Raw genomic sequence first — 23,238 nt, forward strand, 5'->3', positions numbered from 1 at the left:
GAATATAAATAGCTGGGGGGGTGTACATACACAATAACCTGGACCAGACTAAAAACACTGAACAACATCTAAACATCTGGACTCTCTGACTACAGTGTCTGAAAGGAGGATGCTGTCCAAAGTACATTCCATCTTGGAAAACTCCTCCCATCGACTTAAAAAAAACACTGTCTAAGAAGTGCGTTCTGTAGGGGTGTAACGATACACAAAATTCACCGGTCGGTACATTCCTCGGTTTTTAGGTCACGGTTCGGTTCGATTTCGGTACGTTTTGGGGGAAGAAATGCAAAATCTGAAATTGCTTGTCGTTTTGTATGAATGCACTTTATTATTATTATTATTATTATTATTATTATTATTATTATTATTATTAACATTTGTGATCATCGACTTTTAAAGAGTTTACATTTTTAAAACAATTTGAAATAAAATGCCTGCTTGGTTAAATAATATATAAAATAATATTGTATAAAAATAAAATAGAATAAATCAAACAAATGCAATTACACGAATCGATTAAATTGGCATTAATTACATTGATTAATACGAATAAATAAATGGAGAATATTGTAATAGTAAAAATGAAATAGTTTACATTTGTTAGACCCTATTTGTGTAATACGTGTGTGTGTATGTGTGTGTGTGTGTGTCTGTATTACATTTAATATATAACTTTCTAAAGATATGTTCTACTTAACTTTTCTACTTATTTCAGCAAACTTTAACAAACCTTTTCATTCCTTCCATCCTTCTTTCGTTCACTCCCTCGATATGGGGAAGTGCCAAGATTTTCTACTTTTAAGAGAAATTCTTGAAGCTGGACATAAAACGTTTAATAATCAATAGCGTTAGCTGCTAACTAGGAGGCGCTATAGCTAGCGCTTTGGATTCTTTTGCATTTTCACAAAACAATTCTTATTTTCCGTCCGGAGTGAGTGGCCACAGTGACACTACACTAACTCTAGTTTCTTATACCTCTGGCATTGTTGTGTATGTTTTAAAGTTTAGTTATAATTTTTTTAAAAGTTCGAGGCGGAGACTAAACAAGAAGGTACGAATACGTGTGCCGTTACACCCCTAAAGATCAGTGACGATCTCATACAGATATAGATGATATAGATCTAATTATAGATATGAACAGTGTTGGATTTGTGTCAGTGCTCTAGGGGGAAGCCCCCTAGACCCTCCTCACACATCCCCCAACCCTTAGAGTTCAAATTCTTTTTTAAACAAATTATTATTTTTGTGTACATTTCAAACCAGTTGAATGAAAATTAGGGCAAATAATGGACAGAATCACTTTGTTGTAGTGACATCACAATCATTTAAATGCATCTAGTTTAAATGAAAACCAGGGGACCCCCATCCCCCCAAGATCATGTTTTTGAGCTTTATGGAATGGTCCCTTAATGCTTATGGGAGGTCCGGGAAACCCCCTCAGCTCCCCCTTAATTCGAACACTGGTTATGGATGTTTATGCCACACTTATATAATGTTTATGTCCTGGCCATTTTCAGTGCAATAATAGTTACATGTGCAGTATCTTTTATATCTATTATTGCAGTCTGACTTTTCCTGCCATTTGTTTTATTCCTGCTACAGTAAATTTTTTAATAGGGTTAGAAATTCATTAATTGTACAGCATTTACACATAATATATAACCTGACTGTGTATATTTTTATTTTACATTTCTTATATATCATTTTTAGTTTTTTTCCTGTGAGCAACTGCAACAATTTCCCTGCAGGATCAATAAATGATTCAGAGTCAAATGCTGGAAATCTTTTCTTCACATTTTTTCTTCTCCATCATCTTCCTCTTTTTTTTTTGAAGGTGCATTCAACAAACTTTGGGATACAATGCATGGAAAAACAGGGTCCATTCCTCACATTGTATTGTCAACCTTATACACTAAAGCGTCATGTATTTTTATATTGATAAGCACATACACAGTATTTAGAGTTCTAAGCACCTGAAATGGCAAAAATCTATTTTCAGTTTCATCTTTTTCTTAATGATCTTCTTCTCCTTCATATTAAATCTTCATGTTCTTCTTCTCAAAAGTATATGAAACAATTTTTATTTATTCATTCATTTCTAAGAAACAATGATCATTTTTATATGGTCAAATAAAGAGTCTGTTACAATCTGGAACAATCCGAACCAATCCGTTGGCATGTGGTGGGTGAATTCATAATTCTGTACGATGAACGTTCCTTTGTTTTTTCCTGCCTGGATTAATCCTGAAGCCCTACCTATGCATTTCTCAACTGTAAACACTCGCTGAAGCTGAGGATGTTTTCCCCTGAACAGCGTAAAGATCCATGAGGTTACTAATAGCTATAATAACTACATCGTTAACACCAATTATTAATTAAAGAGAAAAAAAGGGGGTGGGGTGGGACTTTACCAGTTATAAAGGAACCAGGGCCCATTCTAAAATATATGTGCTTGCAAATCTTATTCGATCAGTGGCCCAGTCTATGTTCTTTATTCATGCTGGCTGTTTTCCCTAATGAAATGTAGCTGTTTTTTTTCCTTTCTGCTTGCTTCAGGTCTTTTCTTCTCACTCGGGTTCAGATCAGGTAACCGACTTGGCCACTCACCCACTATAGATTAAACAGCCTCTAGTTGGCGCTGATGAATCGCAGTTTAACTGCGTAATCGTTTTATTTCAATTACAATGTACTGGAGGAAATAGCTGAGTGCATTGTGGCTTAACGACTTTGATATTACGCTACGTACGCCAATCAGACTGCTTTCGCTAACATCACCTGAACTTTTCAAATCAGGAGATTAGCACAGGATAGAGTCAGCATTTAAATTTTAAGTAAAGATGATCAGGAGATAGCTATTTACCAGCTATTTCCTGTTCTTACCATACAGAAAAATTGAAATAAAAATAAATAAATAAAGTCAGGTACTGATGTAGGTGAGGAGGCCTGGGGGTGCAGTCAGCATTCTAATTTATCCCAAAAAGTGTTCAAAAGGTTTAAGATGAAGATCTTCTACTTCAACCAATATTAATCATATCTTCATGGATCTGGCATGGAGTCAGGTGTCCCAATACTTTCACATCCATATAGTGTACGTTTGAATAATTTTCTCAATGTGACCCAACAGTGACATCTGGTGGCACAATCACGTACCAGGTCATATTTAGGGACACTTTTTTTTGTGGTCTTTCAGGAAACCTTATAACTCCAGAATGCTTGTTAGATTAAATAAAATTAGATAAGATTCAATTAGATTAGATCAGATCACCACGATCAATCAATTCATTATTTGCAGTTTCCTGTTCATTGTGCACACGGTCCTGCTTATGCATAGCTTCATACTTTATAGCCTTGTTCCTGTTGCTCATCATCTCTTCTTTGCATATACAAGAACAATAAAATGTGCATAAAAGCTGCTATAATACGGAAATGAAATAAAACAAAATGATCACAACTCGTTTTCGGCTGGAGGGCACACTAGAGGGCACTTTCTCTCATTTTCTTGCATGTGGGAGAGTCAATAAGGCACTTCAATTCATTCTCTCTAAATAAATGGCACCCATTAGGCAGTCATCACACGTCCTAATTGACTGTAAAAAGCACCCGAGATGACACTGTATTATTTACTATACTGGCAGCTTCATGCCACCATTTTTCCCACCATGGGGACATTAAGAAAAATATATTCTGCAATTAAAATGATAAGAAAAAGGATTTGTAAGGAAATTAATTCTTTTTTTCCGAGGGAGATGAAACCGGTAAGTATTAAAAATAGGGCTGTCTAAAGGAACAAATTCATTTTAACAGCACGGGATTAATATAGAACGAATAATGCTGCGCACATTTTCAGTTTGACCCGTGGCCTAACCTGTAGGTGGAGAAATGCAGATGAAGACATAGACAGTAAAACAGAAATGGAGAAAGAAAAAGTCTTCTGAACAGAAAAGTCATACAAAACTACAGAACCTGGAATTTCTATGTTTCTTTCCCCATGTGTCTAACAGACATGAACAAGTTTTTTTGAAACGCATCTATGACCTTTGAAACATGTCCAGTCTTCATGCTCCATGTTGAGTTTGGTTTCACTAATAATAAACATACATTTGCATAAAGTTTGATATTTGTCCATGCACATGTTTGATTAGAGGATTAAAACCTTTTAGAGCAGATACAAATGGTCATGTATGGTCTGTAAATCTCAAACTCAACATGATGTGCATCTTTAAAGAATCCCAACGAAAGGTGTTGGGGCTTAACAAATAAACTTGTACCACAGTACATAGTCTTGGATTTGAAGGTGCTGAAAATCATTCATCCCTAATGTTAAAACCACATCAATAGAAAGCTACAATTTAAGGAGATATAAAAAAAAAAAAAATGATATCAGGTTTGACAAAGGTTTATTTCGTAACAGCTTCTTGGCTTTCCAGAAGCCAGAATTGTTTCAACGCCTCAGAAGGATTAAAAAAACCCCAAAAAAACAGCATTTTATGCACTTTCATAAAACCAGTCCAGAAATCACTATATTTTAACTTCAGCCATGAAATCAAAAATATTTTCAGTTTCCCAGCAGAAAGTCTTGTGAACGTTCTCGTGCGCGCGCGAATGCATTATATGTAAACCAAATACATCTTGCGAAATGAACCTAAACATCCCCCGTGAACTGGTTCCACCGTTTAATCTCTCGAAGACGAGAAAAATGTGCTCGAGCAGGTGTCATGCTGCAAACCCACATGCTGTGCAATTCAACAGAAAACAGACACCAAATTGCGTAAAAAAAGAAAAAAGAAAGGGAGACTGAAGTATGGGCTGTAAATTAATTATAAAAGATTGTTTAGGACGTTTTTTTGAAGGTATAACTGTAGATTTTTAGGTTGTTCTGTGCTCTCAGGTTAAAGCCTGGTGTCTGTGTAGTGTTAAGATGGTCAGTGTTTGAGAAAGTGCATTAAACCTTTCACTCTTTCCACCGTGTGAATTATTTCTGTGTGGTTCTTTTTTAATGTCCGAGTGCAATGGTTTCACCAACAGAACCTTTACAAAAATACATTACAGCTCTGTGTTGTTGGTGTTTTTCCACTTGAAATATACATGAACTCAGCATTTCTGCTGCATTAAGGCTTCTGATCTCTAAATATATATATATATATATATATATATATAGGCATATTTTACAAAACATTTAACACTGTTTTCTAATAAATCAATGCACCGATTAAAAAAAAGAATAAAACAATAAAATTGTGTTTTATGATACAATATTTAGCCCGAACTCTGCGCTCCTGCACTTAGTGTCTTTGAGCAAGAATGGCTTTAGGTCACGTTTATCCCTCAGGCCGATGTGCTAGAAATAAAAAGTTATAGACCACTGCCTTCTGAGTCTTGAGATTTTTGAGGTTCTTGGGCATTAAAAGTATGCAAATTATGGAGTGAAGCTGGGGATGGATCAGTGTTCTCTGCTTGAAATGGAAGCCTGGCTGGTAGGTAGATCTGGGCCTCGAAAATGTCCTCGTCCTCCTCGGTTGTTTTAAGAGGTCCTCCGTTTTCTCCTCGCGCTCTACCGAGTTCTCGGACCGTCTCCAGGGCGGCGCTTGTGAACAGAAAATCGTGGCGTGTTTCGAGCTCGGTAAAACCGTTCCCGCTGAAGATCAAGTCGTCACGGTCCGGCTCGTTCTTCGCGCTCCAAGGTCGAAGGTCTTCCTGAAGGTTTGAGGCATGGGCTGGAGGTTTCGTGGGCAGTCTTTCCGGGAGATCGTTGGCTGATTTAGGGGTCCACTGAGGACTCAAAGGGGTTGTGGGGGTCGGTTTTTGAGGTCCTGAAGTGAGCACCAAGTGCCACTCTGTTGGCTCAGCGACTCCTGTGCCACTGGCTTCCTCTACACCCCCCGCCCCAGACCCCAGATCTGCCCATGGCTCCAGCTTCTCAGTTTGGTTCTTTAAATCGCTCAGCAGTGCAAACATTCTATCTACATCCTTCGCAAAGTTAGCCCAGTCTTCCAGGCTGGGACTGTAGTCGTGTCTGTACTCAAACAGACTCTCGTTCACGCTGTACAGTTGTGCCAGTCCTTGCCAGTTGGCGTCCTCAGTAAAGTTGGGCAGATTAAGGTCGACGCCTGTCCCATGCAGGCTGCGTGCTGGAGGGAGGGAATAAGAACAGAGCGACATGGTCAGCCAAGTCTTCGGAGCACAGAAAAGAAAGGTTTGGATGGTGTGTAAAACATGCAGCCATGCATGACTTTGGAAAATGATAATGGAGCAGATAAATTAGTGCAAAACAACAACATTTCGCACAAAAGCCTCTACCAACTAAAGCAATAAGCACTGAAGGAACTGAAAGATAACAAACAGGCTGACAGATAACCAGAAATCCTCGATGGCATGAACACAGATTGATAAAAAAAGATCCCTACAAAAACACACACACACACCCAAAATGCCTTTTTTTTTGGAGCTTGAAAAGAAGAGTGCAGGAAACCTGGAATGAATGAAAAAGGCAAAAAACAAACAAAAAAAACCCCCCACAAAAAAAAAAGAAAGAAAATGGAAACCTGAAAATCAGTGTATTAGGAAAAGGTGAAATGTCTTGACGGAGCAAGCAATCCCAAAGCAGATTAAACAGATACTCTGGACTACCATGTACGAGCAGGAAAGCCCTGAACTGTATCTGGGTTGTTGTGGATAAACAGGATGGGAGGAGGATGAAGAAAGTGTTTGAGACTCTGAGACTTATAGGGATGAAAAGCTTGGCCGCTTTCGGTGTTGCTGTTATCTGGTAAGCAGGTAAAGCCAAAAAAAAAAAAAAAAAAGAAAAAAGGTGGCCGGGTCAAGAGGTGAAAAGTGGCAGGGAAAAAAAAAGTGAAAAAGAACAGAGAGAGAGAGAGAGAGAGAGAGAGAGAGAGAGAGAGAGAGAGAGAGAGAGAGAGAGAGAGAGAGAGAGAGAGAGAGAGAGAGAGAGAGAGAGAGAGAGAGAGAGAGAGAGAGAGAGAGAGAGAGAGAGAGAGAGAGAGAGAGAGAGAGAGAGAGAGAGAGAGAGAGAGAGAGAGAGAGAGAGAGAGAGAGAGAGAGAGAGAGAGAGAGAGAGAGAGAGGACAAAAATAGAAATACAGAATGTGTAAAGGAAATGCTGGATTCAATGTCCGTTTCAGATATTTTAGGTAGCATCATATTTAACAGATGTTATCACATATTTGTTTACTTTTGAACAATTATCATTAAGGAATAAAAGTACATTTCAAAAGCAATGAATGAACTACTGAATATACACTATATGCACAAAAGTATTGGGACCCCTGACCTTTCCAGCAAAATGTGTTTTTTCACCAATCTGTTACCACAAATGCTTGAACTAGGAGACCAGAACCTGTTCCATCATTACAATGCTACTGTGCACAGCTCAATGAAGACATTCTATACATCATTTGGAGGGGAAGATCTTCTGCTATCGAGCTCTCAAACTTACTAAACACCTCCTCACATTATCTACATCAGTACCTGATCTTACTAACACCCTTGTGGCTGAATGAATCTCACAAATCTACACACACACACACACACACACACACACACACACACACACACACACACACACACACACACACACACACACACACACACACACACACACACGAAAATCTAGTGGAAGAGATGAGAAGAGTGGAGCTTATTATAAGAGCAAATGGGGATAAATGTGGAATGGGATGTTAAAAAAAAACACATGAATCTTATGGTCCACAAACTTTGTCCTATGTATATTTATATGATTTCCAATATAATTTATATCTTACAAACTCAATATACCGTGTCCCCAAGAATCCAAAAAGGTTCTAATTTAGTGTCATTTATTCACCCACTTAAGATATATAAAGATAAATCGGCAGTGGTTAAATTCTCGACTGAGCTTCAATCATTCTTGGTTACGAAATCTTACAAATGAGTTTCCGAAAACTAAACTCAAATGTAAAAACACATTAAAGGTTAAGTTCACTAAAATATTTTCTGTTGGAATTACCTGCTCGAATAAATGTCAATAGCATACACCCAAGCATGCACACACATGTTTAGCTTGAATGCGTCCTAGTGGATTAGTGGAAATGAGCTGGCCCATGCAGTTATATCGGAACACGGCATGGATAAATAAAAGGTGGATACCTGTGTGGATCATAGCTTCCTCCATCTTTACTCCCTGATCAGGAAAAGAAGAGCATTCGAATGTTAATGTGTCAATCGTGGATCGGGGGAGAGAGAGAGAGAGAAATAGAATATAGACATAGACATTGTAGTCCTGCATGCACAGCATTGGACCCTTACAGAGGAAAAAAAAAAAATCCCTGGTAGATAAGACAGTGAGAAGAATCAAGAGTCAGAACTGGGGGGAAATGTCAGGGCAAATGTCAGTATACATTTATGACACCGAATACACAAACAGGTTACACAATTTCCCCACTAAATGGGCTAATTTAGATTGAAAATAGGCTAATTTAGATTGGGAAGCGTCATTGCATAACCTTGTTAAGATAAGTAATCTTGTTTTTAGACTCATTTCACGCTGAAACTTATTTCCTGACATTTGTCTTATAGTTTCAATGTGGACTACATATTAGACTACATTTCAGATAGGTGGAGACACATCCCCTAATTTCCCTGTGCTAAACCACCATCATTTTCACTTTATACCACAGCACAGTTGAGTTTGCGACTCTGATTGGGTGCGCATTTAGCCTTTAATGCGTTTTTGATTCTAGCAAAAGTCTCCACAATTGGAAGAAAATGTAGCTATTTCGAAAAGAATGGAATTTGTCATTGATTTCAAATGAATGGAAGAAGCATCCGGTGTCAGAACTTAGTAAAAGTCTTTAAAAGTAAAGAATTTGTCGACCGATTCATTGGTTTTGCGATTATTTGGCACCGATAGCTTTTCCGGGTTGCTGGAGCGGCTAAAAATGTCCGCTGTTGTGATACAGCACCCTCTAGAGGTGAATTTGTTAAAATATATTATGGATGTAAATGTTTTATTTTTTTGGAATGTTACTTTTTGTCTTATTTTTCTCAATAATTATTAATATAATTAACATTCATATTTATTTCATGATTTAGTGCTGTATTTTGTGATAAAGTTTAGTTCTATTTTACATGGAATGTCATGGGATTTTTTTTTTCTATTCAATAACCTTTTTAATCGGTTGACTAATTGGTTATCGGCAAGTACAATCCAGCCTAGCTATCGGCAAAATCCGCAATCGGTCGACCTTTATGGAAAACTAAATGTTTTGTTTTGTTTACTTTAATAGAGAGAATATGAGGGTCATTTGAAGCTACTAGTTAAAGCTGCAATAACATAAGTGATAACAGGATCTACCATGTTTTTTTTTTAAATATATATATATATATAAAACCATTAATGAACAAAATTATCATGTTTTCATTAATATAAAATATGTACATTTATTTTCCTACAACAGCACCATCAAGTGTTTTATTCTGAATGTAACATAAAAAAGGCACAAATCAATACGTATTTTATACACAAAGTTCGTTTTTATGAAAGATCTTTGTGTCTTAGATATTGCCTCTACTCCAAGATAGTGGTTTGTAACATTTACATCAATCCCATACCATCCGATTGGTTAAACCTGAACCAAGTCCAGTGTATTTGGAGATAAATGACTCAACTGCTGAGTTGTGATGAAGAATGGGTTATATACAATAGCGACAGCCATAAGAATAGGAAAAAGCTTTAAAACATATAGACGCTTATAAATATATCTCTCACTCCAATTCCACTCTTAGAATAAATACAGTACAAGTTGCAATCTAAATAAATCTTTATACACAATTCCTTTTAATCTTATGAAAGAACATTATGATTTCACTCCTGGTATGACCGCTGGAAAGAAAGACAAATGTAAAACATGGCTCATCAGTGCTCCGCTTCCTGAAGGAATAAAAAGGAATGATTATAAAAGAATGTTTACAGATGAGAAAAAGAACATGGTGTCAGAACAACATACAGATAATACTGTTGTCAGGTTGTCATGCGTCATGCAATGGACAGAAATGATGCACAACAGAAAACATGGTGGAGCATTAAAAAGAGCATTTCATCAATTTTTTGTTTTTTTAAACAAAGATCCTTGTGGCGGTCTGATTCTGATGATCTGAAAGCAAAAAAAAAAAAAAAAAAAAAAAAAAAAAAAAAAAAAAAAAGACCCGTACCTGTGTCTGTGCTTTTGGATCTGGGGTTGCACTGCTTGTGTCCCCGGCAGCTTCTCAACTCCATCAGATGCAGATGGAGCTGGTTTAGGACGTCTCGATCCACAGTGTAAACCGCATTGCTCAACTGCAAACGTGCAATCATCCTCAGGTTATAATCAAAACCTATGCATTTTTTTTCTTTTTTATTGCATGTAGTGGGTATACGGTTGTGGACATAGTGCTAACAGGGGTAGACTACATGGTGCATTGATTATTCGTTATTAATGCACTATTACTATTATTATTATTAATCACTTGCCCTTTGAATACGTCAATTTTGTTTTGAGTTTTAAAAAAAAAATATTAACAAAAGTTATACAGGTTAGATGTAGATGCGCACCGATGAAACCCCTCGTCACTTGAATCGTGAGTCGAGACATGACCTACCCAAGAGTCTTAAAAGTGGTGTTCAGTATGGGGAAGTAAAGTGTTAAAAATGTAACAAATTACAGAACATAATTTGGCAAAATGGAGCAATTGACTATACGATATATATACAGTGGGTACGGAAAGTATTCAGACCCCCTTAAATTTTTCACTCTTTTTTATTTTGCAGCCATTTGCTAAAATCATTTAAGTTCATTTCTTTTCCTCATGAATGTACACATAGCACCCTATATTGACAGAAAAACACAGAATTGTTGACACTGTTGCAGATTTATTAAAAAAGAAAAACTGAAATATCACATGGTCCTAAGTATTCAGACCCTTTGCTCAGTATTTAGTAGAAGCCCCCTTTTGATCTAATACAGCCATGAGTCTTTTTGGGAAGGCTGCAACAAGTTTTTCACACCTGGATTCAGGGATCCTCTGCCATTCCTCCTTGCAGATCCTCTCCAGTTCTGTCAGGTTGGACGGTAAACGTTGGTGGACAGCTATTTTTAGGTCTCTCCAGAGATGCTCAATTGGGTTTAAGTCAGGGCTCTGGCTGGGCCATTCAAGAACAGTCACGGAGTTGTTGTGAAGCCACTCCATCGTTATTTTAGCTGTGTGCTTAGGGTCATTGTCTTGTTGGAAGGTAAACCTTCAGCCCAGTCTGAGGTCCAGAGCACTCTGGAGAAGGTTTTCGTCCAGGATATCCCTGTGCTTGGCCGCATTCATCTTTCCCTTGATTGCAACCAGTCGTCCTGTCCCTGCAGCTGAAAAACACCCCCACAGCATGATGCTGCCACCACCATGCTTCATTGTTGAGACTATACTGGACAGGTGATGAGCAGTGCCTGGTTTTCTCCACACATACCGCTTAGAATTAAGGCCAAAAAGTTCTATCTTGGTCTCATCAGACCAGAGAATCTTATTTCTCACCATCTTGGAGAACTCCATGCGGGTTTTCATGTGTCCTGCACTGAGGAGAGGCTTCCGTCGGGCCACTCTGCTATAAAGCCCCACTGGTGAAGGGCTGCAGTGATGGTTGACTTTCTACAACTTTCTTCCATCTCCCGACTGCATCTCTGGAGCTCAGCCACAGTGATCTTTGGGTTCTTCTTTACCTCTCTCACCAAGGCTCTTCTCCCCCGATAGCTCAGTTTGGCCGGTCGGCCAGCTCTAGGAAGGGTTCTGGTCGTCCCAAACATCTTCCATTTGAGGATTATGGAGGCCACTGTGCTCTTAGGAACCTTAAGTGCAGCAAAAAATTTTTTGGAACCTTGGCCAGATCTGTGCCTTGCCACAATTCTGTCTCTGAGCTCTTCAGGCAGTTCCTTTGACCTTAATGATTCTCATTTGCTCTGACATGCATTGTGATCTGTAAGGTCTTATATAAACAGGTGTGTGGCTTTCCCAATCAAGTCCAATCAGTATAATCAAAAATTTCTGGACTCAAATGAAGGTGTAGAACCATCTCAAGGATGATCAGAAGAAATGGAGAGCACCTGAGTTAAATATTTGAGTGTCACAGCAAAGGGTCTGAATACTTAGGACCATGTGATATTTCAGTTTTTCTTTTTTAATAAATCTGCAAAAAGGTCAACAATTCTGTGTTTTTCTGTCAGTATGGGGTGCTATGTGTACATTCATGAGGAAAAGAAATGAACTTAAATGATTTTAGCAAATGGCTGCAATATAACAAAAAGTGAAAAATTTAAGGGGGTCTGAATACTTTCCGTACCCACTGTATATGCATGTGGCAGCGAGAGCATAGACGACCGCTAGTTTGCGATCGGAGAGCTAGTCGAACTATCGTAACTCAAGGACCATCAGTTCTTGTATCTTCTCTTTCATATGACAGAAAGCATGTGTAAAGATTTAAAGATGGGAAAACAACAAACTAGGAGGTGAGTGCTATAACATCTGCCCTCGTTTTGCATACAGTAGGTCACAGGTGCCAGTGATTGGCTATCGTGACTGTGATTGACAGGAGAGAGAATATAAATCCCACCCACTCCAAGAGACCCACAGCCAATTTTGGCTTCTTGGCTCTTGAACACTAATTGGATTGAATGGATTGGAACTTATGATCTCTGGACACCAGGGTAAAAGCGATGCTGTTCCATTGCACAGCAATGCTTACAACTGTTGAAGTAGGATTCAAGCTCCGCCCACTTCATAACGCAATATCTGTGCCTGAACAGTTTCCGGATATACAGATTTGTCAGTTCGTGCACCATTATTACATTGAAACAAAGCAAGCAAAATACACACTATATTAAAAATATCAGTACTTTCAAGGGGAAAAAAATTCTCATCTTCTCTAATTAGAAAGTTATTCCAGAGAATTTTTTTCAGATTATTAATGACGCATGGTATTTTCTTAATTACATGATAAAATGCTTTATTTCTAACATGTAAAGTATTTAATTAGAGCATTATTATTTACGAGTTAGTTTTATTAGTAAAACTAACCTGGTAAGGGTCACTGTTTAGATCGAAGTACTCCAGAAATCCAGTCGCAAACTCGCAGAAGAGCGTGTTGTGGGTTTCGTTTATGGTCCTCAGACACCAGTATGTGTTGTTGTTGGAGCTGGTGCAGGCACAGAATCCTCCCACTGTACAAACACATCCAAATTGTATTAAGCAGACACTTAGATATTCAGAAATGTGCTAGTGTTGGAGTGCTGTGGTTTTTAAAATTATTAGGGCATTATTTTCATACAGTTCCAGAAGGGGGCAGTCTGCCAGTGGTCATTGTTGTGGGTGAAGCAGGTGAGACCAGGAAAGCTGCAGTCATCTCCCTTCTTCTGCCTCTTCCTCTCTTTCCTCTCTTTCTTCCTTCGCCGAATCTCGTTATAGAGCTGAGTTTTGCTGTCCACCTCCAGCACGGTTTCTCTGCACGACACACACGACATCTAGATTTTTATCTTCGTAAATGTCTCGCTCATATAGTTTTTCTTTTACAACATAAAGAACATTATCCCTATTCCTACCCATCACCTTCCTGAGGCAATAGAACGGCGTATTGTGTACTTTTGTGTTAAACTTTTGCGAACACGCAATTTCTGAACGTCACATTCCACATTTACTTCACACGGAAACTAAAACAAAAACATTTTAATTAGCATTAAACAGCGTTACATTTAAAATTAAGAGCTGTTAAAAAGTCTTAAATCCGCTGCTCTACGTCTTAAATAATTTTAAACAGGTCTTAATTCTCCCTTGTAAATGTAACACTGCGTTTAATGCTAATTGAAATGATTTTGTTTGTTACTTTCCGTTTGTTAGTTCAAATATAATTTGCTGTATTACGACTAAAAATGGGACCAAAGTGCAGCAGCCAATCAGCTTTCTGTTTTTGGCGCGATTCTCTCTCGGATTATACCACCGATGTAAAAAATTTTTTTTTCCCTGCTATAGCAAAGTGCAACTTTAGAGATACTTCGCTTGGAAAAAAATAATTTAGGACGTGGTTAAGGCCAATTGCCAACAATTTATTTGTGTTTTTAATGTTGTGATATATAAATTTCATTCTTAATAATCTCTGAAAGCTCTTAAAAAAAAAGCCTTAAATTCGCTGTTCCACGTCTTAAATAATTTTAAAGGCCTTAAATCTCGATTTATAAACTGTTGACTTTTCTTGACTTTTTAAGGCCCTGCAGAAACTCTAAATAAAGGTCTGGGGGAGTAGAAAAGTTTTTCACATGGTGCTAGAATATCGCTACTATTTATATAAAACTTCTACAATGCAGACCATTAATTTATGGGCATGTGCAACAGTGAGGTCTTAAATTACATGCACAGTTAACTACGATTAACAGCATGGGTTCGTCATCCTTTACCAGGATTCACACCACATCCAACAACGTGTTTACTCATAACACAACACACCTGATTTAGTGCTACATGGATGGAGCCAGGATTGTGGCTGATAAACAAATGTCCAGAAGGACACTGCAAAATCTAGTGGAACATCTTCCCAGAAGAGTGGAAGGAATTATAAGAGCAAATCGGGACTAAATGTGAAATGCGATGCTCAAAAAGCACATGCGGTACTTATGGTCAGGTGTCCACAAACTTTTGGCAGGTTAATGTGTGTCAGCTAGCAGTGTAATTTAAACTAACCTATCTTAAATTAGCCAAATCAATACCTAATAATATTTGCTAGCCAGCTCACAACAGCCAAGATCTCTACAGAAGTTACAGCCAGTCATTGTGCAATTTCTTTTCTTTACATCTGCTCAAACTGGGGCTTCGATGGAGCAACAAAGTGGCTTCAACTGGCCGTCAGTCTGCGTATTGGCATCAGCAATTATTACTACTGGACAAGCCTTGAAAAGCTGAATGAAAAGTCAAATCTGAGAAGAACAAGCTAAACGATTGAGCTGCCTGATGCAGGTTTCTGTGCTTCAACAATTATTATTACACTTGAAAGCCAATGAAGTGCCCTGCCTGCTGCTCTTGGATCTTGCAGCTTGAAAAATGATGCGTTAACATCAGTCAGAGATGGAAAGTGCACCCGAGAGGATTGGAGGCGGCGTGACGGCCGATCACTCAACGAACGGCAATGAATCGGCCGTCGTGGCAAATAGTGACTTAACCGCTCAGAGGAAACAACCCATAGCGGTACGGAGCGGAAGGGAAATTCTTAAAGGCACCGTGTCACGGTATTCCTAACTCTCCATCAGCACCCGTCTCGTTCGCTCGCTCCGAGTTCCAGTTAGCGCTCGACAGGGACTTGTGCATGGAGAGTGACTGATTATTGACGTTGGCTTGGAGGGACAAACCTTTTCTTTCCGCAGTCGCACTCGCCCGGCTTTCGGCTCTTCAGGTGCCCGCGGACCTCTCGCAACTTTTTCATCTTATCCTGGAGCAACTCGATCTGAGATACATATATAAACATCACGATTACCGCAGAAACAACAGTGAAGGTACATGGTATTTTTGCAATTTGTTTTGAACCAGAGAATCCTTATACTTCTATGAATTCTCAAATCAGACCCTGGGGCCTTATGTCCAAATTCCACCTTCAGGAGCTGGCCATTAATGCCTATATATTTTTGCACCAATTAATTTTCCAACTCTGCACAAACGATAGCGATTATCGGCAGAAATTCATACCGATAGTTTTTCCGGGTTGCTTTAAACGCTACGAGAGCGACCTCTAGAGGCGAATCACGTGCTGTTTGCTAAATGTCTTGTAGCACATGTTCTTGATTCAGCATTTGTTTTGTGAAGTTCAGTACTATTTTACATGGAGTTTTAGGTTGTGTTTTTTTTTTTTTTTTTTTTTTTTTCATACGCACCCATTTTAAAAACTATGGGTTGATTAATTGGTTATTGGTAAGTACCTAGCTATTGGTAAAATCCACTATCGGTTGACCTTTAGTACAGATCTGCTGGACATTTGGACCTTAAAATTCCCATGAGCATAATCGCTTACCTCCTGGTCGACAAAACTCTTGTGATCCTTCCAGGCCTTGGAAGACTGGTAGATCTCTCGTTCACAGCGTACGGTGTCATTCAGCAGGATGTAGCACCTGTCACAAGGCGGTCAGGCGATTAGCGAGAAACTCTATACGTAGACTAACATACAGCAGGTACAATTTGCCCGCCAGCATGTCATACAATAGAAGCACACACACACACACACGATGCCCTGAGAGCCACAGATTACAGTCAGAGATGTTCAAGTAACTGCAGCCCTCAGGCAAAGGCTTCCCCCCCCCCCATAATTTCTCCTTAATTATGTTCTCTGATTTCTTCTCACCAACTAAATCTCATCTAAATGACGCGTGTGTGAAACTTTATAGAAGCTGCATTTTAAAGACGCACTGAGGAGAACTGCAAAGCACGCAAATTCTTCCTGTGTGTTTTTCTGCGAGTTTGTCACACAAAACTCCATCGAATGCATTTACAATATATATATATATATATATCTCCTCAATATCTGAGTATAACAAGATTTACTGTATTATTGAAATAGAGTAAATAAGCCAATATGAGAACAGCTTTGTGAAGACTTTTTTATGTAATGAATGGACATTTGGTGCTACCCAGATGAGGATGTGTTTCCTTTTTGAGTCATATGGGTTCTTCCTCATACCGTCTCAGGGAGATTTTGCCCGCCACAGTCGCCAGTTGCTCGCTCATTAGGGATAAATGTATACGGAAGAAACTTATAGGCGCTAAACTTCATGAACGCTTTATCTCTGTAAATCTGCTTTGGGACAATGTTAAAAGCGCTCAACAAATCAAGCTGAATTGAAATTTTCTCATCACAGGATGTTAAATTGCTGGTTCAGAGTGAAGACGTTGTTTAAGATTTAAGTTGATTTTAAGAATGCAGGTATCATAATTACGCAAATATCTTGGAAATACATGCAAATGAATCACTTTTTTTTTTTTATTACAATAAACCAAATGCAGGTTTTATTAAACAGCTTTCAACAAGCCTGTAACCTGGTTCTCATTTCATAGCTGGAGTTTTATTAACAGACCGTTTTGCTTGTTTTAAGTATGTAGATCTGGAAAGATGCGAATAGAGTAATAGGAGACGTTAGTAATATTTTTTACTTGACTAAAAATAAATCTAATTAAAACTATGTTAAAAAGGCATACAGGGTTTTCTTCTTACTTGTGCGTGACTTTGAGTGAATTGGGATAGCCGACAGCGTTAGTATCGTCGGCCAGCATCTCCTCTGAAGCGTCGTCTGACTCCAGGTTAAAGTCGGGTTCGATGGAGGATTCGGGTTCGTAATGCCGCTTGTTGATTGGCCGAGGTTCTGCAGCCAGCTTGTCGTCGCCGTCCTGCAGGTCCACGGCGTAAATCTCGCCCTCGAACTCCACCGAAAGTGAACGTGCGTGCCGGGTGTGGACGAAGCGTGGCCTGTAACCTGGTGCATCAATAAGACGTAAAAAAGGGTACGTTTTATTGTACTAGGAATTTAGTGGGAATGATGAATAAAATATCATGTCACATTTTGGATTTAATAAACTTGAACAGAATCAAGAAAAATAAAAAAGATGTAGTTTATATTAATATTTAACAAAGCAAATCCACCTCATGCGAAGACAAATCTGTTTTTTATTCAACTCAGAAATATCAGAATCACATCACATTCGCTTAACAATGCAATTTCAATAAAAAACAACAGGTTCATTAAACAGTGTTTTGTTGTACATTCTGCTATTATTCGTTAACTGCAATCATTTAGACTGGGTTAGATTCCAGGCTAACGTTGGAATTATTTGGTCATTGGCCAGTAGATGGCTCCAAAACATCGCATTTCAAACTGCTGTACATACACCTAATAGACAAAAGTAATAAGACACCTGACTTTTCCAACCATATGTGTTTCTTCCCCAAACTGTTACCACAAAGCTGGAGGCACCCAATTATACAGGATGTCTTCAGATGCATAAGCATGGAATGTTCCCTTCATTTGAGCTATGAGACCCCGAACCTGTTCCAGCACGAATGTGCACAAAGCCAGCTTCGTGACGATATGCATTACAGGGGTTCGAGTGAAAGATCTCCTGCTATACAGCTCTGACCCCGACCCTATTCAAGACCTCTAGGATGAACCGTAATGCTGACTGCACCTCAGGCTTCCACACCTCACCTACATCAGTACCTGATGTTACTAATACCCTTGCGGCTGAATAAACACGAATCTCCATAAACGCACTGCGAAATTTAATGGTAAATCTTCCCAGAAGAATGAAGGTTAATTATAAGAGAAAATGGGGTTTAAATTTGGAAAAGCACATACGAATCTTATAGTCCTACAGCTGTATAGTAAAATTCAAGCTCCTAATTGAATAAATAGCATAATTAATGTGGTCTAAATGTTGTATTATGTTGTACTTACGCGGTCTGCTGCTCTGCGAGAGGTGTCTGTGCGCTCGGCGTTCACTCTTTGCCGGTTTATACGCTCGGTCTTCACAGTGGCACTCTTTCCCCCGGCCGCTGTAGGAGCGCAGTCTCAGGCTGCGTGTCCTCTTCCTGGACGTGGTCTTCAGGATTCCCTTACACTTCTGCAGGCGCCACTTCCCAGTCACATCCACTATGCAGTGCCATTTCTGTTCAAACACAACAGCAATGCAGTCGGTACATGAAGGCAGGAAGTCACCACCAGACTACTGCTGAAACACAAGCCCAATTTAAACCTCTGAACATGAACTCTAAACTAATCTGATACCAATCTGCCTTTAAAGGCACTAAGGAGAGCAAGTAAGCATGATGTACATAAATACAAGACAAGAAGAGTTTGGGGAGAAAAAAAAAGAAGAAAAAAAAAAAGAGGCAAACATTATAAATTAATTTCTATTCTTCCTAGTTTGTAGATGGTTGGAATTTTCTATTAATATCATTTAAGTAAAGAAAAATCTAAAATACGCTCCTTTTGGGTTACGGGGTTTCGGAAAACTGTACGATTCTTTTTCATATCTCTTTGTAGATATGAAGGATGCAGTACCACTCTATAGGGATTTAAGATTAGCATGAGATTAGATGAGAAACTGTGTGTTATGCCCCCTTTAAATGAGTGCATTAATATGAACCTTTGAGTTTCACCTCCTGTTATGAAATAACAAATGAATCAGGATCTCAGACAAATCAGATTCAATGAACAAAATCTGATATTACGGCTACATAACAAAAGTCACCCCTGGCGTTAACCAATCATTTCTTTGAACGCAATGGCCTCTTTAATGAGCGTTAAAGGTGCGTGTCACGAGCCGAGGTTAATGTTCTCTTTTTTGGGGGGGTTCAAAAAAAGTAATCTGGATAACGTGCAAAAGCGTGGGGCCCCTCGCTTTAAATCTTCCCATAAAGAAAAGACCAGAGGCTAATGTGCTCCTAATCTCAAATTTGGTGGTGTCAGTTGGTGAACACACACACACCCACGCACACACACTCGGATTCTCTCACAGTTCACGTTTGCTCCCAGCTGTGGGAAACCATGTTCAAACAAAAGGCACGGCCGCGCTCAGATTTCCTGCTCATGTGATCAGATGGACAGACAGAAACAGTGGCTCAGGGATTTCTCTCTGTATGGCAGTAAACCTGCTGAATAAAAATCCTTGCTTCTTACACCCCCACACACCTTGACTATGCAGGCTTTATTTATGCGTTCGCTCGGATTTGCACGCACACATTCACGCGATCTGGTTTCAAGCAGGAGTTAGATAAACAGTCCTGCGTGTCGGACCGAGCAAAGATCTCGCAGACTCTCTCGCAGAGTCTCCAGGATGACAGAGAAATGCAAATTTGCACAAACTAACCAGGCATCCAAATCACACCAACTGAAAGAAACTCTCACACCATACACAAGCACACCAGAAGAAGCTTACACAAACAAGCTCGCTCTTTAAAAAAAAAAAAAAAATCATGCTCAAGTGCACGCGCACACACACACAGCCCTCATTGACTTCACCACAGGAAGTGGAAGAGGACAGCAGTCATCAGGTGAAGTCTTGAATTACTGCTGCTGCTTTTTAGCGAGCTTTTAGCTCTGACTCGGGTCACATTCCTAGCAAACTCCGAGACGAGGAGCAGCAGAAAAGCTGTCTTCAATCTCACACTCGATCTCAGGGCCGGAGGTTTTGTCTACCTGCTTCACTCAGACCATAACCATGGAAAAAGAAAATACCACAACATTTTGAGGAACACATTTTTGTACCAAACCGTTTTGGTAATTCTTTTTACATGTGGAACAAAGTTTCAATCTAAGTTCCCTCACAAACATTAAGTGGTGGACTGTAGGTTTTAGTTTAGTTTAGTAATTGAAAAATTGAAAAAGCATAACCAATGCTAAGGGTATAAAAAAGAAACTAGAGTTGGCGCAGTGTCACTGGATTCTCACCCCGCACCGGAAATACGGTTTGTAGCGCGTCGAAATACGGTTTGTAATGCGTTGTAAAGCTCAGATTTGGTTACTTCCGTTTTTTCCGGCAATATGGATTCATTTGCGTTTTATGTCCATCTTTAGGAATTTCTCATAAAAGGAGAAAATCCTGACGATTCTGCATATCGAGGGGGTGAACGAATGAAGGATGGAAAGTTTGCTGAAATAAGTTGAACAGTTAAGCAGAACATATCTTTGGAAATGTAAGTATTGAATGTAAAAAGAACCCCCCCCCCCACACACACACACACACACACACACACACACACACACACACACACATCTATATTACCCAAATGGGGTCTAACAAATGACTGCCAATTTAATCAATTACTCAATTGAATCAATGTAACAAAATGTATTAAATACATTAATTTGCTTTTTTCTATTTAATTTTTTTACAACATCATTTTAAATATTATTTAACCAAGCAGGCATTTTATTTTGTAATGTTGTCAAAGTGTAAACTGTTGATGTTCACAAGTGTGAAAAAAAAACTGCGTTAATAAGAAGAACGTCAAGCAATTTTTATATTTTGCATTTATTCCCTTTAACTGTACCGAAACGTGACTTAAAAACCGAGATACGTACCGAACCGTACATTTTGTCCACCATTAAACCATTTTATATATATATATATATATATATATATATATATATATATATATATATATATATATATATATATATATATATATAGATATAGAGAGAGAGAGAGAGAGAGAGAGAGAGCGCAAAAGAGAGAGAGAGAGAGAGCGAAAGAGAGAGAGAGAGCGAAAGAGAGAGAGAGAGAGAGAGAGAGAGAGCGAAAGAGAGAGAGAGAGAGAGAGAGAGAGAGAGAGAGCGAAAGAGAGAGAGAGAGAGAGAGAGAGAGCGAAAGAGAGAGAGAGAGAGAGAGAGAGAGAGAGAGAGAGAGAGAGCGAGAGCGAAAGAGAGAGGAGAGAGAGAGAGAGAGAGAGAGAAGAGAGAGAGAGAGAGAGAGAGAGAGAGAGAGATTCCCAGGTACTTTTCCACGTATTCTTAACTGGAACACCTACACCTGCCAGTGTGTGTGCGTGCGTGTGTGTGTGAACCAGAACCTCTTTGGAGAAAATTTTGTCTTTAATCAAATTCCCAGACTGGGTGTAAGAGGGAACACATAGCTGAGCTATAAAAGCATATCTGGTTTGCATTAACAACGGCTCTGGAAATCCAGGCTTGTGTTTAATGGCTACCTGAAATTGTTACAATTTGTATTGTTTCGGCTGCAATTTGCCACCATGCTACTGAGGGGTTAGCGGAGCAGGCGTGCTGCCTGCTGCTTAATAGGCCACTGATGAAAGGGGAACTACGAGGGAATTAGTTTTCTCTTTCTAACCACACCGATTTCTAATTATACTTTAACGGCTGTAAAACGGCAGCTTGGGTTTCAATACAGTGGCGGGTCGAGTGACAGGAACACACTTTGTTACCTTTTAAATGGATGTAATGCTACTGTTTTGATGGACTGCAAATGAAAAAGCAAAAAACCAAAATGCATTACCTGTCCTGGCTGTTCACACGGCGTCTGAAACTCGGCTTGCTGGCACGCCTCCTTGACCTTCTTGTACTTGGGCAGGCTGTTGGTCTGCCCCGTGCTCACGCTGCTCGTGGTCTCTTCTTTCTTGCGCAAGATTTTGCTGGAACGACAGGAAGGACTTTGTGAACTCGGCTGCAGGCTTGATCTGGCCACTACGCTGAGGTTTTGGGCACCAGAAAAGCCTGGTCACAGTGCCCGGGTCAGTCTCGGTTAATCGTGCCAAGTCAAGCTCTCTCTCCTCTCGATGTTAGGCCCAACCATATAGCCTTTCCTCCAAATTCAGATCCCGAAAAAAAAAACCCTCTGGTCTCTTGACACTAAATAAATCTGTCTCTCAGCACTTAGGTGCTGCATTTACTCCTGGCCCGATCGTGCTCCAGGTCATTTTACATAGCGACGCAAAAACCAAAACAAAAATAAAACCAAACAATAAACCGACCATCTGGCCAGAGACCGCAAGCTGTAAACTGAGCTCAGGCGGATCGGACCGGCGTTTCGTTACGTCGGATTAAATAAAGTGGTTAAAATACTAATCCCACGATTCAATAACCTGACTACTGTCATGGGCAGCTTGCAAAAAAGCACAACACCCTGATTTTACGCACAGCGGCCATTTAGTCACGAGAGCCAGTCGCCTCTGATCGGCGGCACGCTCTGTTGTTGCTCCGCGAGCCGCAAGCGGACAAAGATGAACCGCGGGGGATCGAGAGTTTCTCGCCATGCGCTTGTTATGCATGCATTGAGTTTCACATTCGCAGCGCCGGGTCCGCTCACCGCGCAATAAATACCAAGTAATAAAATGAACCGGAGCACATTCTTATGCCCTGCAAATAGTAGCATGAAGGCCGGACTGACAGCTGAGAGAGTTGCCTTGGGGTGAGAAGAAACTCCAGGGTGCATCTACTGTGTTTCTCATTCTTCCCACAGGAACCTTGAGAAACATATGAGGCATCTAAGGCTATCGAATGAGAACCTTTCATCCCACAGGTAACGGGATACACTTCCTGCCTAAGGGAATTGTGGGTTTGGGTGACGGAGTTACTGTAAAGCGTCTGTCAAATGTAGCAAACAGATTTTATCTCTGGAAGTGCCATTACCAAACTCCAACAAATCCCATTCCCAATATTCCATCAAATACATGCAAGTATGAAATCA

At 39.6% G+C, this 23,238-nt stretch overlaps 1 protein-coding gene across 4 annotated transcripts in view; it reads right to left on the reverse strand.

Moving 5' to 3' along the window:
* Positions 1-4,380: 4,380 nt before the first annotated feature.
* The window catches only part of sulf1 (sulfatase 1), a gene marked incomplete at its 3' end in the record, with an annotated part of 91,734 nt that continues 72,876 nt past the window's right edge, over positions 4,381-23,238 (reverse strand). For 3 of the 4 annotated variants that reach the window (XM_083530157.1, XM_083530156.1, XM_083530155.1), the window contains 9 exons: positions 22,048-22,183; positions 18,489-18,699; positions 17,252-17,510; positions 16,058-16,154; positions 15,402-15,496; positions 13,337-13,509; positions 13,087-13,229; positions 10,207-10,330; positions 4,381-6,128 (listed from right to left, as the gene is read on the reverse strand). In XM_083530157.1, coding sequence (XP_083386283.1) covers positions 5,353-6,128; positions 10,207-10,330; positions 13,087-13,229; positions 13,337-13,509; positions 15,402-15,496; positions 16,058-16,154; positions 17,252-17,510; positions 18,489-18,699; positions 22,048-22,183 — 2,014 coding nt within the window. Of the gene's footprint in view, positions 6,129-8,142; positions 8,177-10,206; positions 10,331-13,086; positions 13,230-13,336; positions 13,510-15,401; positions 15,497-16,057; positions 16,155-17,251; positions 17,511-18,488; positions 18,700-22,047; positions 22,184-23,238 lie in introns of all 4 variants that reach the window. The other variant, XM_083530158.1, reaches the window with a different exon arrangement.

The sequence above is a fragment of the Silurus aristotelis genome (assembly GCF_946808225.1).
Source record: "Silurus aristotelis genome assembly, chromosome: 25".
In the NCBI taxonomy this organism is placed as follows: Eukaryota; Metazoa; Chordata; class Actinopteri; order Siluriformes; family Siluridae; genus Silurus; species Silurus aristotelis.